General features: G+C 45.0%; 1 protein-coding gene across 3 annotated transcripts in view; it reads left to right on the top strand.

The window, feature by feature from the left end:
* Positions 1-16,919, top strand: part of LOC137422985 (valine--tRNA ligase) — an 83,335-nt gene that overhangs the window by 15,822 nt on the left and 50,594 nt on the right. For all 3 annotated transcript variants that reach the window (XM_078774839.1, XM_078774840.1, XM_078774841.1), the window contains 5 exons: positions 1,550-1,631; positions 6,323-6,423; positions 6,566-6,693; positions 6,804-6,968; positions 12,356-12,437. In XM_078774839.1, coding sequence (XP_078630965.1) covers positions 1,550-1,631; positions 6,323-6,423; positions 6,566-6,693; positions 6,804-6,968; positions 12,356-12,437 — 558 coding nt within the window. The remainder of the gene's footprint in view (positions 1-1,549; positions 1,632-6,322; positions 6,424-6,565; positions 6,694-6,803; positions 6,969-12,355; positions 12,438-16,919) is intronic.

Raw genomic sequence — 16,919 nt, 5'->3', positions numbered from 1 at the left:
AGCATTGTGCGCATTCTATCAGGTAGTGCAGCGAGGTAGCACGTCATCTATCAGAATGACGTTAAACCAGAGGACCCATCTGCCAGCATTAGTTGTGGGACGTTAAAAATCCCATGGTATCTCTTTGTGAGTTATTGTTGCAACCCTGAACAAATTGCAAATTCCTATTACCCTTACGCGAGCATCAGGCCTGGCTTGGCGGTTGTGAAAGAACGAGGCAAAAGAATGTTCCCCAGCCACTCACGCAATAAGTGAGAATAAAAATTAAAATTAAATTAAATTTATTTAAATTAAATTAAATTTTAAATTTATTTAAATTAAATAAGTGAGAATAAATGAGAATTAAAAGTAGGCATTAAAGAGGTCAATTCGTTTTCTCAAACAATTATGTTCTATTGTTACCACAAATATTGATTAGGAGCAGGAGTACTCGGCGTTGACCGGCGTCAATTTATTTTGTTTTTTCCTATTTCTTGTGGGTACCTAAAACACTTCCCTAGCTACACCTAGTAAGGAAAATTTATATTTAATATCATAACACACACGAATCGTGAATAATTTAGTAATTGAATGTCACCTTTGACAAAGCTACAAAGGCTCAGGCACTACAGAGTGATAAAAATCCACCCAAAAATCTAACTTTTGTTACATCCACCACCAAAGGTGGATGGAGGTTATGTTTTCACCCCTGTCTGTGCATTTGTCTGTTTGTTTGTTTGTGAACAAAATACCTCAAAAAGTCGTGGACGGTTTCGGACGAAATTTGGCAAGATGTAGCGTATGTGACGAGAACGAAATGATTTAGATTTTGGTGAAGATCCGGATCCGGATCCGGCTACTAGAATTTTTAAAGTGGTTCTTCACCATTGGGAGATAGGGCCAAAAACGATAAATAGCAGGATATCGCAAAAAAATGTGGACGGATTTGGACGAAACTTGGTGGACTGGTTGTGAGTGTGACAAGGAAAAATCTATTCAATTTTGGTGAAGATCCAGATCCAGCTAGTAGAATTTTTAAAAAGTGATTCTTCACCATTGAGTGATATGGTTAACCAGGCGAATGTATGCTCTCTACTGAGTGCCGTTCTTTTTAAAATGTTTTGTTTGCCTAAAACACTCCCTGGCACTCACTGATGAACCTCTGAAAGTTTGACGTAGATCCGTTCAGCCATCTCTGAGAAAAATGGCGACAGATACACAGACAAACACAAACAGGTCTCTCATAGTATAGATTTTTTCCACACCCCTCTCCTATTGTTTTTTTTTTCATTGAAAGTCTATTCTTTGACTTATTTGCAGTTTTCAGTTTGATGCTAAACCTTGACTGTATGCCTGTTTTAGGATATTTTTGATTGGTTGTAATTTGAGAACATGAATTTGCAATGCTGTTGTGTTTGGTGTGTGGTGTGTTGAATTTGCTATGGGAATCTAAGAAAACAAAAACACAGGAGCAGGCCATTTAGCTCATTCCTTCCTGTGCTGTATTCATAACCCCTTGCTTTTACGATATAATGATGTTAAGTCCTATATTTCGTTTTTCATCTCACAGAAGCCGAAGGCAGAAAAAAAAGAAAAGAAGGAGTTAGAAGTTATCACGTATGATATACCAACACCTCCTGGTCAAAAGAAAGGTGAGGTCACCACCATGATGGATTGGGGTTTCTATAAAATGAATATCCAGGATGCATCAACACACACACACACACACACACACACACACACACACACATATTGTCGTGTGATTCCCCCTCGGTTAAGACCAGGGAAATCGCGGATGGAAACGAGCTTACTTGAGGCGTCCGGGTCAATGGCGGATTTGCTATACACGCGCGGGAGAAAGAAGGAAAGAAGAAACGGCGAGATTTACCTGGCGGTCCGTGCGCAGTCTCCAACCTGCGAAAGTAGCTCACAATGAAAACGGAATTATGTTCAAAAATAAATATTTATTAACGGTACCCGAGAACAATGGACGCGACGGTAAAAATTAAACCCCCTAGTGAGCGCTCTTACACACCGACTTCGAACACAAGACAAATGGGAGAACATGAAAATAAACGTTTCGTTGTGTTTGTGAATGCGAGCTTATCTCAGTCTGGCAGTGTCAGGGATCGTCTGGCTCGAGCGCGTCGTCCGACGCAGCTCTGGTCAGCAGGAAGTAGGCCTTGTTCCGGCCCCGTTCACGCTCCACCAGGCCCACGTATGCCGCTACACGGCAAGCCTCACGTCCCCGCTAGGTCCGTGTGTGAATGCCGGGTAGGAGAATCGGTGAGCCAACGTCTTTCCAGGGTCCAAACGGGACGAGGTCCAACACTCGAAGGTCCAGCGCAAAGTGATAACGCAAGAGGGCAAAGGGAAGAGAGAAAATGCTGGTGAATGAGAGGTTTTACTCACCATCACGTGACGCCAGCCCTCCTCTCTTCCAACCAGCGTGGCACCCCTTGACCTCTCGAATCCTCCGATCGCGTTGGTGTCCCTCTCGTTGGGCGAGCTCTTTTTGCCCTTCGTGTCATGCCATCGGTCGGTGGCCAATCAATGTCGCTCCTTCCACCAATCACGGGGAAGTTTTCTGCCCCTCCCCTGACCAATCACACATCCTTCCCTACGCTCCAATTAGCCACTTGCTCTTACTCGCCCCCCCCCCCCCCCCGTCAATCAAGAGTCCTTCTGGGCGTGGCTATTGCCTGCCTGGTCGATGTCTGATCGCCATGGTGTACCACTGCGCAGCCACTTTCGGTCTGTTCTTTCAAAGTCATTGTGGCGGCGGGGGAATTTAATTAGTGTGTACACTAATGGACCTATCTACTGTATGTGATGTATTGCCATAAGGGACACCGGGATGATCACAGAGGTTTCACACACATGGGAATTAGCATAATCCCTAGATCTATTTAACATGCCCCATTCCTCGTAATGGGGACGAAGATACACCTTAATCCGACAAACCGCCTAAACAGAACTTATTACAGGTGAGGATTCCCTATCACGACAGCCGGACACCTACCTATGCAGATCTACCTAAATATATTTATATGTCCCTACCCAACCGACATAACTATATATATATAAATTTATATATATATAAAAAATTTTTTATTTTTGTAAAGGAGATTTTTAGCTGTGCTGCAGAAAAGGCGACGTCTATTTATTATGCTTGCAAACACTGTAATGGAGAAATCTTTAACCATACCCCGCTGCTAACCCTACACGCATCATACAGTGAGTGCCCTTTCCATTCCTGTCATCTTCCACTATTGTCCTTTACCCAATGTATAACCCCCACCCATCCCTTATTACCACACGTGTGCGAAGCGAAAAGTAGGGTTTAGCTTACAGGGGCCGACAGCTCGTTAAAGTGCATCTCACCCTGAGGTGTACAAGGCTGTTAGCTTTGCCAGCGATGGGAGAAAAATGTCTTTGCAATTTGATGACACAATGGAACCAGGAAATAGTGGTTGGCAGAGAGATTGATTTTTGCCTGCATCTGCGATTAGCGTTCGCGGTGTCTTCTTGTTTTCCACAGAAATTGCTTTTATACGGCCTTGACAAACAACAACAGGCATTTTAAGGCCATTTTCACTGCAAGAGCGGGGGTTAGCCTTGCGGTCCCCATGACAATCTTCTCCATTTTGCCCTATTTTATGCATCTCCCCTTGTTAACCGCCTTGCCCGCATTTCTTCTTCGACCATCTTTAGCCAAGTCTTTCTCGGTCTTCCCCGTCCTCTACTTACTTCTACATTCATTTCCATCACTCTTCTTCATCAATGGCCCCCAACAGACTTCATCACTTCATCACTCTTCTGCATTCATTTCCAAAGACATCACTCTCAACCAGTCACTTTCATCCTTCCTCAACACATGACCAAACCATCTCAAACTGTTTCTCTTCACAGCATCAATCACAGGCTGTATTCCCATCATCTTTCGCAATTCATCATTTGTCTTCCCCTCTCTCAACGATACTCCACACATCCACCGAACCATTCGCATTTCCACCCTTTCCAGCCTTCGTTGCTGCTCTACGTTCATTACCCATGTCTCACTCCCATAAATCATAACACTTCTCCTCACACATCACATGCAGCATACACCTTTCCCTTCAGCTTCAACGACACTCCCCTCCTCGTCAGCACGCCACTCAGTTCCCGAAACTTCTTCCATGCACATCTCACTCGAGCAACCGTTGCCGAGTCTGATCCACCTTCTCCATTCAGCATGTCTCCTATGTAACAAAATGTTTTCACACCTTCCAGCTTCAAGGCCTGGTGTTGGCTTAGCGGTTAGGGTGCCACCCTAGGATCCTGGGTTCGAATCCCGGTCGATCGCTGAATTAACGCCAGGGGGGTTGACTCAGCCTGTCATCCTTCTGAGGTCGGCAAATTGAGTACCAGTTCACTGATAATTCCCGGTGCGTCGCAAGAGGTGACTAGCAGGGTTGGCGGCAGGAAGGGCATCCGGCTGTAAAACATTGCTTCAAAAAGGGGACCAAGGTGCCCGAAAAGGCCAACCCCTGCTCTGCGGGGAAAATGGCCTTAAAGGTGGTTCTTCAGCTTCACGCCGTCTCCAAGATCCAACTCAACAATTCCTCCATCTGCAGCTCCCTCTGTGCACACCTTACACTTGAATATAGCTGACACACTGGTTAATGACCCTCTCAAACCACTACATTTTTGATGAACCCACTCAGCGCACATTGCACATTGAATGGAATTCACTCCGACACCATTCCTGCACACAGCACACGGCCATTTCCCAGTTCTTTCCACCTCACCACATGCTTTACCACTTGCCATCACCTTCGTTTTTCCGATATTCACCTTCAGACCTTTCATCTCCATACATTCCTTCCACTTGTTCATCTTCTTCCTCAGTCCATCCATACTTTCTGCAATCAACACCAGATCATCTGAAAACAACAACTCCCACGGTAAACCCTCCTTTACGTTCCGAGCAAGCACCACCATCACAGCTACAAATAGTGGTGGAGTTAGTACCGACCCCTGATGCACTCCCACCTTCACCTCAAACTCACCACTGTTCCCGTCCTTCGCCCTTACAGCTGTGCGCGCTCTTTTGTACATTGCCATCACGACTCTGATCAACCATTCCTCCACTCCTAACTTCCTCAATGCCCATGTCACTATTTCACATGGAACCCTATCGAATGCTTTCTCCAGATCAACAAATCCAAGAAACAACTTCTTCCTCTTCTCCATGTACTTCTCCTGCAACTGCCTCACAATAAAAAGCACGTCTGTCGTTCCTCTTCCTGGCATAAATCCAAACTGCATTTCATCAATCTTCACTTTCTTCCTTATCCTCCTCTCCAACACCCTTTCCAATATCTTCATTCCATGCTCCAATAACTTTATCGCTCGATACGAGCCACAGTCCACAGGTTCACCTTTCCCCTTGTATAGAGGGACGAGGGTACTCGGTTCCCAATCCACTGGAATGCGGCCTTCTTTCACCACCAGATTACAGATCTCTGTCATTCTCTTCACACCCCAATTTCCCGCTGCCTTCAACATATCTCCCACAACTCCCGTCGGCCCTCCCGCTTTTCTGCTCTTCATTGCTTTTATCGCTTCCTCAATTTCCTTCTCGGTTATCTTCTCCTAAAACTGGGTTACTCTCTATGTTGCCATCCCATTCATTCTCTGCATTCAACAGTATTTCCATATATCTCTTCCATCTTCCTTTAATTCCATCTGGGTCCACAACGATTTGTCCGACTTCATCCTTCAAGCAACTCACCCCCATCACATCACACCTCTTTCGCTATCTGCTTTGCAATCCTGAATACTTCTCTCTGACCCTCTTCCAAATCCAAGCGTTCTCTGAACATTTTCCTCCATGCCTCCTGCACCTTTGCTACCTCTTTCTTTGCAGCCTTATAACTTTCATGACCTTCCTTTTCTGCCCCTGTACCCTTCGCCTTCTGCCACTCCTTGAACTTCTTCCTCTTCTCGTCAATCTTATTTCCAACTTCATGAGCCCACCACCATGTTTCCGAGTGCCTCGGTGGTCCTTTTGTCCATCCACATACCTCACCAACGGCTCCCAAGAGACTATCTTTCATTGACATCCAACCACTTTCGAGCTCAACCACATCATCCTCTGCCATACTCAGCCTCTCTTTTAACGCCTCCCTCACTCTCATTATACAGCCTTGACCAAGATTCAAAAATGGGTTTTTGCGCACTGTTTGTTCAACTACAGGTTTCAAGTTTAGAATTTAATAAGTGCACCGCCAAGGTTTACTCCTTAAGTGTGGTACTCGTAGAAATGCTGGTGGAATGATAAACAGTCTTGCCTTTTCAGACCTGTCGGGTCCTATGCCCGATTCATACAGCCCACGCTATGTGGAGGCGGCCTGGTACTCTTGGTGGGAAAAGATGGGCTTTTTCAAGCCAGAATACAATGTGAGCTGCATTCAAAGGGCCCATTGGAGCCACATGTGTAGTCTTACTGGTGAATGTCCTTACTTCAAAAGGTGTAGAATGTGGATTATCGACATAAGATGCTTTATTTGACGTTGTGGCATTTCCCTGGTTGTTCTTGCAGAGGAGCAGTGTGTCTGAGCACAATCCGAAGGGCATATTCATGATGTGTATTCCACCACCAAATGTCACGGGCAGCCTGCATCTTGGACACGCGCTCACCAATGCCGTGGAAGACTCCTTGACCCGCTGGTACTTCAGAATATGCGAGAAACAATTAATTTATTTTTCAGATTAATTTATTCGACGAATTCTTCATCTTAAAATTCGCTGTCTTCATCTTTTTCTCTGCATTCCTTCAGGAACAGAATGTGTGGAAAAACCACACTGTGGAATCCAGGTTGTGACCACGCTGGAATTGCCACACAGGTCGTGGTGGAGAAGAAGATTTGGAGGGAGAATGGGCTGACTCGCCACGACATCGGGCGAGAGGCATTTGTGCAGGAGATCTGGAAGTGGAAAGAACAGTAAGGAGTGTGGAGAAGCCTGGATGTTTTTCCCTTCATTGGTGATTTTATGTGTATATCAAAAATTTGAAGTTGAAGCTGAAGGGAAAGGTGTATGCTGCATGTGTGAGAAGTGTTATGATTTATGGGAGCGAGACATGGGTAATGAACGTAGAGCAGCAACAAAAGCTGGAAAGGGTGGAAATACGAATGGTTCGGTGGATGTGTGGAGTATCGTTGGGAGAGAGGAAGACAAATGATGAATTGCGAAAGATGATGGGAATAGAGCCTGTGATGGATGCTGTGAAGAGAAACAGTTTGAGATGGTTTGGTCATGTGTTGAGGAAGGATGAAAGTGACTGGTTGAGAAGAGTGATGGAAATGAATGTAGTAGGAAGTAGAGGATGGGGAAGCCCGAGAAAGACTTGGCTAAAGATGGTGGAAGAAGAAATGCGGGCAAGGGGGTTAACAAGGGGAGATGCAGAAAATATGGCAAAATGGAGAAGATTGTCATGGGGTCCGCAAGGCTAACCCCCTCTCTTGCAGGGAAAATGGCCTTAAAATGCCTGTTGTTGTTGTTGTATCAAAAATGATTTCCACACTTTACATCTGGAATAATGTACGATAAAGAGCCCTACATTCAAACTGTTTCATGTGCAGGAGTAGCTGTAATCCTCAAAATCGGTACGAGAGAAGAACCACCTTTAGAGGCCATTTTTCCCCGCAGAGCAGGGGTTGGCCTTTTTCGGGCACCGTGGTCCCCTTTTTGAAGCAATGTTTTATGGCCGGATGCCCTTTTAGTGGGGCAACTTAGCATAACAATTGTGCGTTTTGTGAGGAAAGCACCAAATTTGGCACACTAGTAGACTATCATATTATGAAAAGATCTGGATATTGGGCCATCTCAGATTCAGAGATTTGATTTTTGCAAGATTTCGATGTCTTCTGTACAGTGAAGTTGCCAGCCCTGAATTCTCTGGCTACATCTGGGTGCTTCATTGGGAGTGCAACCATGTCCCTCAGGTGAACAGGGACCCACCTGGCATAGTGTGTGTGGTCTAAGGCATGGAACCATGGGACCAGTTCCGTCAGGGCATCAAGGTACATCGTGAATGAAGCCTGCCGCAGAGAACGCACGTAGACCAGTACCAACATCTCTAGTTCCAGCACAGTTGCCCAGGACTGAAAGTTGGGAATGTCTTCTCCTCTCTGGTGACACCAGTCTTCGAACTCAGGCAGGTCTTCTGCATCATCAGCATATGTCATACAGTGGCGTTCATACGCACGGTGTTGCAGGATATGCAGTGCCGCTGCAGTGATTTGATGAGCTCTTCTTGTGCGGGTGACGTGGGCAGCTCGCAGGAAGGAGTCTGCTGTCCCTGGCGTTGCAATCTCAGCTTGCAAATCTGCAAAATCTGCAAACCTGGAAAAAATCAAATCTCTGAATCTGAGATGGCCCAATATCCAGATCTTTTCATAATATGATAGTCTACTAGTGTGCCAAATTTGGTGCTTTCCTCACAAAATGCACAATTGTTATGCTATATTTAGCTTAGCTGCCGGACTATTTCTGCCACCAACCCTGTTACTCGCCTTTTGCGACACACAGGGAATTACCAGTGAACTGGTACTCAATTTGCCGAACTCGGAAGGATGACAGGCTGAGTCAACCCCTCTGGCGTTAATTCAGCGATCAACCGGGATTCGAACCCAGGATCCTAGGATCCCAAGCCAGCACCCTAACCGCTAAGCCAACACCATGCTCAAAATCAGTACGAGAGAACCAGTTTAAATCTATTTTCTTATAATGTTAAGAACTGTAATTTAAATTATTTGTTTCATTCAATGGAATGTAACCATTGGTTCCTTGCTCCATGCACTGCCACATAATTAAGAACTTTATTTTAAAAGTACATCCTCTCACCTCTCAAGATTGAAAGACAAATGGTATTCCAAGTGTTTGACCATCTTGTGATTTTATATTTATCAAACTATGAAGAGAGGGAAGAGGCTGCAGCCTTCCTGTTTGAAGGATGAGGGATGCCATGGCAGAAGGTGGAGTCATCAGCAAATAGATAAAGAGGATTTTCCAGAGAATCACAGAGATCATTGTTGAAGATCAGTACTAGGACTGGGTCCAGAACACTGCCTTGGGGCACTCCAACACCATGGAGTTAGCAGTCCTTTGCAGAAGTGCCATGGCTGGTGAACGAGGTACCAACAGGCACCACCCAGGCAAATTTCATGGTGACAATTGAAATCCCCACATATGAGGAAGACAGTTGGGGTGAGTGGTTAAAAGTTGGTCCATGTCATCTGAGAGAGAGAGAGAGAGAGAGAGAGAGAGAGATGTAGATGGAGCCGTCACTGTTTGGAGGCCAGTACAAGACGCATACAAACAAGAGGTGGGAGTGGAAGGGAAGTCGCAGCCAGAGGTACACCTGGGGTTTGGTGGGTGTAAGATCCTCACACGGAGAGTAAGAAATGAAGTTCTTGATGCTAAGTATGACTCCGCCGCCAGTACGGGGTTCAGGTCAATCAAACCCGGTTATGATGACCTTTGCAAGGGAAAAGTTACTTGTTCTGTAGGTATTTGCATTCCTATGATATGTTTCAACAGAGTAAGCTGTTGAGGTGATATCCTGTTTAAGAAGAAATTTATAATTACTATTTTAAGTAGGATTTTAACCATCTTGTGTTCTGCCAAAATGTTAAATCGTTCCTTAGTAACCGAAATGACATCTTTAGTGCAGTGATAGTGTTACGTGCTCCTCCCCAACCCCCTGGTCACGGTGTACCTTCGAGCCCCGGGAGGAGTCACGGCAGAAAAATGTGTTATTCTGTATGTCAAAGATCAATGGTGAAGCCACACCAATTGTTACTTACAAACAAATATTGTGTTAAGATCACACAAGAATAACAGTACAACAATAATAGTAATCAAAAGTACAATCAATATATATCCTATGATAGTGTTACGGTCCGCGGATTGGATGTTATTTACCGAGCGGAGGTAACCGCGGCCGAACAGTTGTTCCCCGTTTCTTCCCGACTCGCCCGATTCACCCAGACGTTGGCCAAATCACGCTATGCCAAATCAATGATAGAAAGGACACGACGACTGGGAAAGATGAAACGACGCAAGGGGGGTACAGTTCTCAAGACCTCCGGAGGAGGGTATAATTACAGTGGTGGAGAAAAGGGGGTAGATTACAAGGCAGAGTGAGGTAAAGACACAGAAGAGATGGGCACTTAAATACAGTCTTATCTCCGCCCAGACAGACCACGGACAAACGGACAAGGTAGACTCACACGGGGATTGATGGCAGGAATGGACAGGTAGGTCACTGGCACAAGGTGCACCTTGGCTCGGGGACAGGATAAAGCACGGTTCAAAGATGCAGGGAGGTCTCACAGCGCTCGGAGGGGGTCTTGCTTGCTCCACGTTCGGCGCGCATCTGACGTCACCTCTCTCTCACTGTGCATGCTCAGCGGGGAGTGACACGCCCTCGGCTGGTTGGTTCCGCCCCAACTGGGGCCGGTCCGCCGCTTCCATTGGGTGCGGGGGTTACCGGGCTCCGCCCTTGACGAGGAGCCGACAGGGAGCCCCTGTTTGGTAACCCCGTCGAGCACATGTCCGATGGCGGCTCGTTGGGAAGGCCTGGTGCCCTCCCACCACTCCTACCAACCAAGCCGGATTGAGGACGCGCACTCCCTGCGCTCGTTGTTGTTGTTGTTGTTGTTGTTGTTGCTGCTGAACTGTGAGGAAGAGCTGCGGGGAGGTATTGGGAGGTCCTAAACTTCCTAACGGTGCCATACAATCACATTCTGGTGCAACGAAGGGTCAGAATTAATGGAAACGAATCCTTAACTGACATAGACTAAGAATAACTAGCAAGATGTCCTATAGTTGTCTACCTGAGATGCGGTGGACCTGGATGCGACATTTAATGGGGGAAATAGGGGGAGGTCGGGTCTACAGAGTGTTGTTTACAGAAAATGGGACTAGGGAATGGGGGATTGGGGAGAGTTGGGAAGTATTGAGGAAATAGGGGAATATTTACAAGCGGATATGGATGGATGCAAATCCCATATCCGCAACAATAGTACCATCAGTTTCGTAATATATAACTCACTGTGCTCCAAGTGAGTGAAACAAGAACATTCCCAATGTCTCTTTCCCGGCTTCAAACCCATGTTGATTCCAGTTTCAAGCCAAAGTCGATCCCGGCTTCAAGCCAAAGTCGATCCGCTCCAGCGATCGTCAGAACGATGTCCAATCGAGATCAGAATCCCGTTTGAATGACAGTCACAATCACGCGGCCAAAGTTGCACAAAGGCGCCCTCAAGGCGACTCGGAAATCCAAAGGCGCCCTCCAGGCGACTGGGAAATCACACCCTCGGGTATGGACGTTTCATGGCTCAGTCGGCGAACCTCAGATTTACCTTCAAAATCCACGTTGCACACACACACACACACCAGATAAACGTCTGAAAGCGGTGAAAAAGGCTGAAGCGATGCAAAGAAAAACCTTGCGCGATGCGCAAAGCTTGCGAGTCAAAATGGCCGACGGCCCGTTCTCGAGGCGCAACGGCGCGACGATGATTCTCTTCGGAATCGATCGCAAAACCTGACACGCAGGTTAATCTGTCACAGTGATAACAACTCTGTCGCAGGAATCCCTTTCCCGGGAAACCCAAAGTTCACTCGTGACTCTTGCTCGCCAATGTTCGCTCCAGACCGCAAAGCAACTATGCTTCTTGTCCGACTCCACTCGCTCCGCCCTCTTTTTCTCTTCCTCTTCTTCGTCGTCTGGTTCCGGTTTCATTTAAAACAGACTTTTTTTCCTTTTGAAAATAATCATTTCTATTTCCCTCAAACGACAACGATAATAACACATGGAATCAAAAATGTTTACAGTGGATGAAAACCACAACAACGGAAGTGACGAATCCGTAACAATAGTTATGTTCGGATCTAATTAAGAACCATTATCACTGAATCCATGGAAGAAAGGGTTTGGGTTTGTAATCCTCACTTTTTGTGAACAAAATCAATTTCAAGAATTGATGTTGATATTCATTTTTGTACCTGAACTGTTTTCTCTGAACACCGCTGTCGGAACTGCTAAAGGTAATTAACTAAAGGTAATTAACTGAGGATGACATGATCGGAGCCATTGTTTTTTTTCCCTTTTAATACATTAGCATGAAAGTATTGACGTCCCAAAGAGCGGTAATGCTGTTGTCTGGGGGTGGGGGAATTTGGAAATTCAGTTGAATAAAGATAAGTGTTAATACTCGTACAATACATATACAGTATAGACCTTCCTGCACAATTAATTATTTGGGTGATTTATTTACTTAATGCTCTATATCTTCTCCCCCACTTCCCTTCCTGGATGTAGGAAGGGAGATCGCATCTATCACCAGCTTAGAATGCTGGGTTCATCTTTGGACTGGGATCGAGCATGCTTCACCATGGACCCAGTGAGTAGCATGCATTTTAGAGACTTCTCTTGTTCACCATGTAATAGGTTTTAATAGTGCATGCGCATACAAAGTGAGGCATAGTAACTTGGTATAATGTTAAATTTTAAAAACTCTAACAGTGATTGGAACTTAAGATTTTACCTTTAGTAAATCACACGTTTCAAATATGCATTTATACTCCCATTATATATATATATATATATATATATATATATATATATATATATATATATATATATATATATATATATATATATATATATATATATATATATATATATACATACATATATATATATATACAGGGGGCTGCAAAAGTAGGTATACAGTAATGAAAAACAAAACGTGCACACAAAACGTATTTTATTGATTATACAAGCATATCAATAATAACATATCAATAATAAACATATTAATCCCTCAAATGTTCAAACTGTTTGCCCCCGGCATTCACACACTCCTCTAGTCGAGTGTGGACACCCATGCACACTCTGGCACAAAGGTCTTTATCAGCATCAATTTCCTGGCAAGCCTCCCGTATGAACTGAATCATGGCATCAACAGAACGTGGCTTGCGTGCGAAAACCCTGTCTTTTACACATCCTCAGAAAAAGAAGTCCATAGGGGTGAGATCTGGCGAACGTGGTGGCCAGTCAACGGCTCCCTGACGTCCAATCCACCTGTTGGGAAATTCTTTGTCAAGTAGCGCACGCACAGTGAGTGCGAAGTGCGGTGGCGCCCCATCCTGCTGAAAGTACAAGTCGTCCTGCTGCTGTTGTTCGCGCACCTGTGGTATGATTGTATCCGTCAGCATGTTCAGATACACGTGTTGATCGATAGTCCTGTGCAGAATGATAGGTCCAACGACACCTTTGCAGGCAAGCCCACATTGTCACCTTGTCACCGCAGGTTGATTGAGCTGTTGCTCAATCGTGACTTTAGGGTTTTCAGTTGTGTAGTACACACAATTGTGCCGATTAACGCCACCCAATAGCTTAAAGTTTGCTTCATCGGACCACACGATTTTGCGCAGAATGCTGTCACCCTCTCGTTCCTCGTTCAGGATCGCTTCGCAAAGTTGTAAACGCCAATCCGAGTCATCCTCTAATAAACCATGTATCAATCGTGGCACGTACATTTTCAGTCCTGCACGGTGCATCAAACGACCCAACGATCTGCGTTCAATACCCAATTCAGATGACGCCCTGTTTTTCGATTTCTGAGGGCTCTGGATAAATGCCAGGGCGACTTGCATTGCATTCTCTGGCGTTGTCACGGTGACTGGTCGACCACTCTTCGGTGAGTTGTGGATGGACCCCGTCCTCTCAAATTTGTCACTTATCCGGTAAATCGTGAGCCTCGTTGGTGGAGGCGATGCAAATGTTTCTCGCCACTGCTCTCGCACACGTTCACTATTCTCTGTCTTCCAGTACTGTTTCAAAATCCATTTGCGCTCCTCATCCATTGAATTAGCAGCCATCGTTAAATTTCCACTTCACCTGCAAATAATAGATGTATTATAGAAAAAATTACGAAAATAAAAATATAAAAAATGGTAATAATGATTTTAATGAATTAAATGAATTCTAGTATTAAATGAATCCTAGCACCACTATTATAATACTGGTAATACTGGTATAATCCTTACTGTATACCTACTTTTGCAGCCCCCTGTATATATGTATGTATATATGTATGTATATATATATATGTATGTATGTATGTATGTATGTATGTATGTATGTATGTATATATACGAAATACTATATAAGAGCCGTTGGGCTGTGTGTCGCCATTTTTCTCAGAGATGGCTGAACGAATCTTCGTCAAACTTTCAGAGGTTCATCAGTGACTGCTTGGGAGTGTTTTAATAGGAATTTTTATTTTCTCAAAAAAGTGCGCCTTTTTGGATTTTTATAACTAGCAGCGGTACCCGCCCTATGGGCGGGGCTTCAATTGGGAGGCACAAATGAAAAGGCAAAATATTTTCGACGTGCCGTCAATCGTGCAACCGCGCAATGAATCTGCAAAACGAAAGCGGCTGCTACACCTGTTTCTCAGTTGCTTTGCACAAGCTGCCGGAGCCACACATTTATATGGGAAGAGTTCGTCAGGAATCGATTTACTCTCTCCTGGTACGTAGAATTTCAACAAAAGCCACATCACTGTTCATATCGATAAATATTATTCCAACGTGTTTGGAAAAACTGGAAAATTGGAAATTGGGAAAAAATATATAGCCTATTTTACTCCAGGGGGTCCCAGGATTACCCACCCAAAATATCGTTGCGATATTTCAAGTCGTCGTCGTCCCCAAGTCCCAAGTCGTCGTCCCCTTCCACTGAACTTGGGGACGACTAAGAAGAAGACCTTTATTGGTCGAAAGCTTGTCAAGAATTAAAGATCGACCGTCTTGAAGCTACGTCCGTGTCTTATTTAATCTCCCGATTATATATACAGTCACGTGAAAAAGTAAGTACACCCCATGTAAAGTTTTGACTTTTTCAACATATTTCAACATACAGCTATTTGATCTTCATTTCAACAATATTGATAGATAAAGGTGATATAATATGACAAATATCATGAAACATTTACACTTTGTAGTCCATTGTATAATTTAAATAAGCATAAATGGCTGCATGGCCAAATGGCTGGGGTTTCTTGTATGCACAGCTCGTTTCAAATCTCCCCACAACATCTCGATGGGATTTAGATCCGGGCTTTGACTTGGCCATTCCAGAACCCTCCATTTCTTTCTTTTCAGCCATTCCTTGGTGGACTTACTGGTATGTTTAGGGTCATTGTCATGTTGCAAGGTCCACCTTTGGTTGAGCTTCAACTTTCCGACAGATGGCCTCACATTATCCTCAAGCACCCTCTGGTACAATGAAGAATTCATAGTGGATTCTATGATGGTGAGCTGCCCAGGCCCTGATGCAGCAAAGCTGCAACAACAAACAACATGCATTTTAAGGCCATTTTCCCTGCTAGAGCAGGGGTTAGCCTTGCGGTCCCCATGACAATCTTCTCCATTTTGCCCTATTTTCTGCATCTCTCCTTGTTAACCCCCTTGCCCGCATTTCTTCTTCCACCATCTTTAGCCAAGTCTTTCTCGGTCTTCCCCGTCCTCTACTTCCTTCTACATTAATTTCCATCCCTCTTCTCAACCAGTCACTTTCATCCTTCCTCAACACATGACCAAACCATCTCAACCTGTTCCTCTTCACAGCATCAATCACAGGCAATATTCCCATCATCTTTCGCAATTCATCATTTGTCTTCCTCTCTCTCAACGATACTCCGCACATCCATCGAACCATTCGCATTTCCACCCTTTCCAGCCTTCGTTGCTGCTCTACGTTCATTACCCATGTCTCGCTCCCATAAATCATAACACTTCTCACACATGCAGCATACACCTTTCCCTTCAGCTTCAGCGACACTCTCCTCCTCATCAGCACGCCACTCAGTTCCCGAAACTTCTTCCATGCACATCTCACTCGAGCAACCGTTGCCGAGTCTGATCCACCTTCTCCATTCAGCACGTCTCCGAGGTAGCAAAATGTTTTCACACCTTCCAGCTTCACGCCGTCTCCAAGATCCAACTCCACATTTCCTCCATCTGCAGCTCCCTCTGTGCACACCTTACATTTCAATGTAGCTGCCACACTGGTAAATGACCCTCTCAGACCACTACATTTTTGATGAACCCACTCAGCGCACATTGTACATTGAATGGAGTTCACTCCGACACCCTTCCTGCACACAGCACACGGCCACTTCCCAGTTCTTTCCACCTCACCACATGCTTTACCACTTGCCATCACCTTCGTCTTTCCGATATTCACCTTCAGACCTTTTGCCTCCATACATTCCTTCTACTTGTTCATCTTTTCCTTCAGTCCATCCATACTTTCCGCAATCAACACCAGATCATCTGCATACAACAACTCCCACGGTAAACCCTCCTTTACATTCTGAGCCAGCACCTCCATCACAGCTACAAATAGTAGTGGACTTAGTACCGACCCCTGATGCACTCCCACCTTCACCTCAAACTCACCACTGTTCCCGTCCTTCGTCCTTACAGCTGTGCGCGCTCTTTTGTACATTGCCATCACTACTCTGATCAACCATTCCTCCACTCCTAACTTCCTCAATGCCCATGTCAATACTTTGCGTGGAACCCTATCGAATGCTTTCTCCAGATCAACAAACCCAAAAAACAACTTCTTCCTCTTCTCCATGTACTTCTCCTGCAACTGCCTCACAATGAAAAGCGCATCTGTCGTTCCTCTTCCTGGCATAAATCCAAACTGCATTTCGTCGGTCTTCACTTTCTTCCTTATCCTCCTCTCCAACACCCTTTCCAATACCTTCATTCCATGCTCCAATAACTTTATCGCTCGGTACGAGCCACACTCCAGAGGGTCACCTTTCCCCTTGTATAGAGGGACGAGGGTACTCAGTTCCCAA

The sequence above is a fragment of the Myxine glutinosa genome, chromosome 3 (assembly GCF_964187855.1).
Source record: "Myxine glutinosa chromosome 3, kmMyxGlut1.1, whole genome shotgun sequence".
Lineage (NCBI taxonomy): Eukaryota > Metazoa > Chordata > Myxini > Myxiniformes > Myxinidae > Myxine > Myxine glutinosa.
The sequence above is the reverse complement of the archived record's forward strand: the minus strand, read 5'-3'. Positions and strand labels throughout refer to the sequence as shown.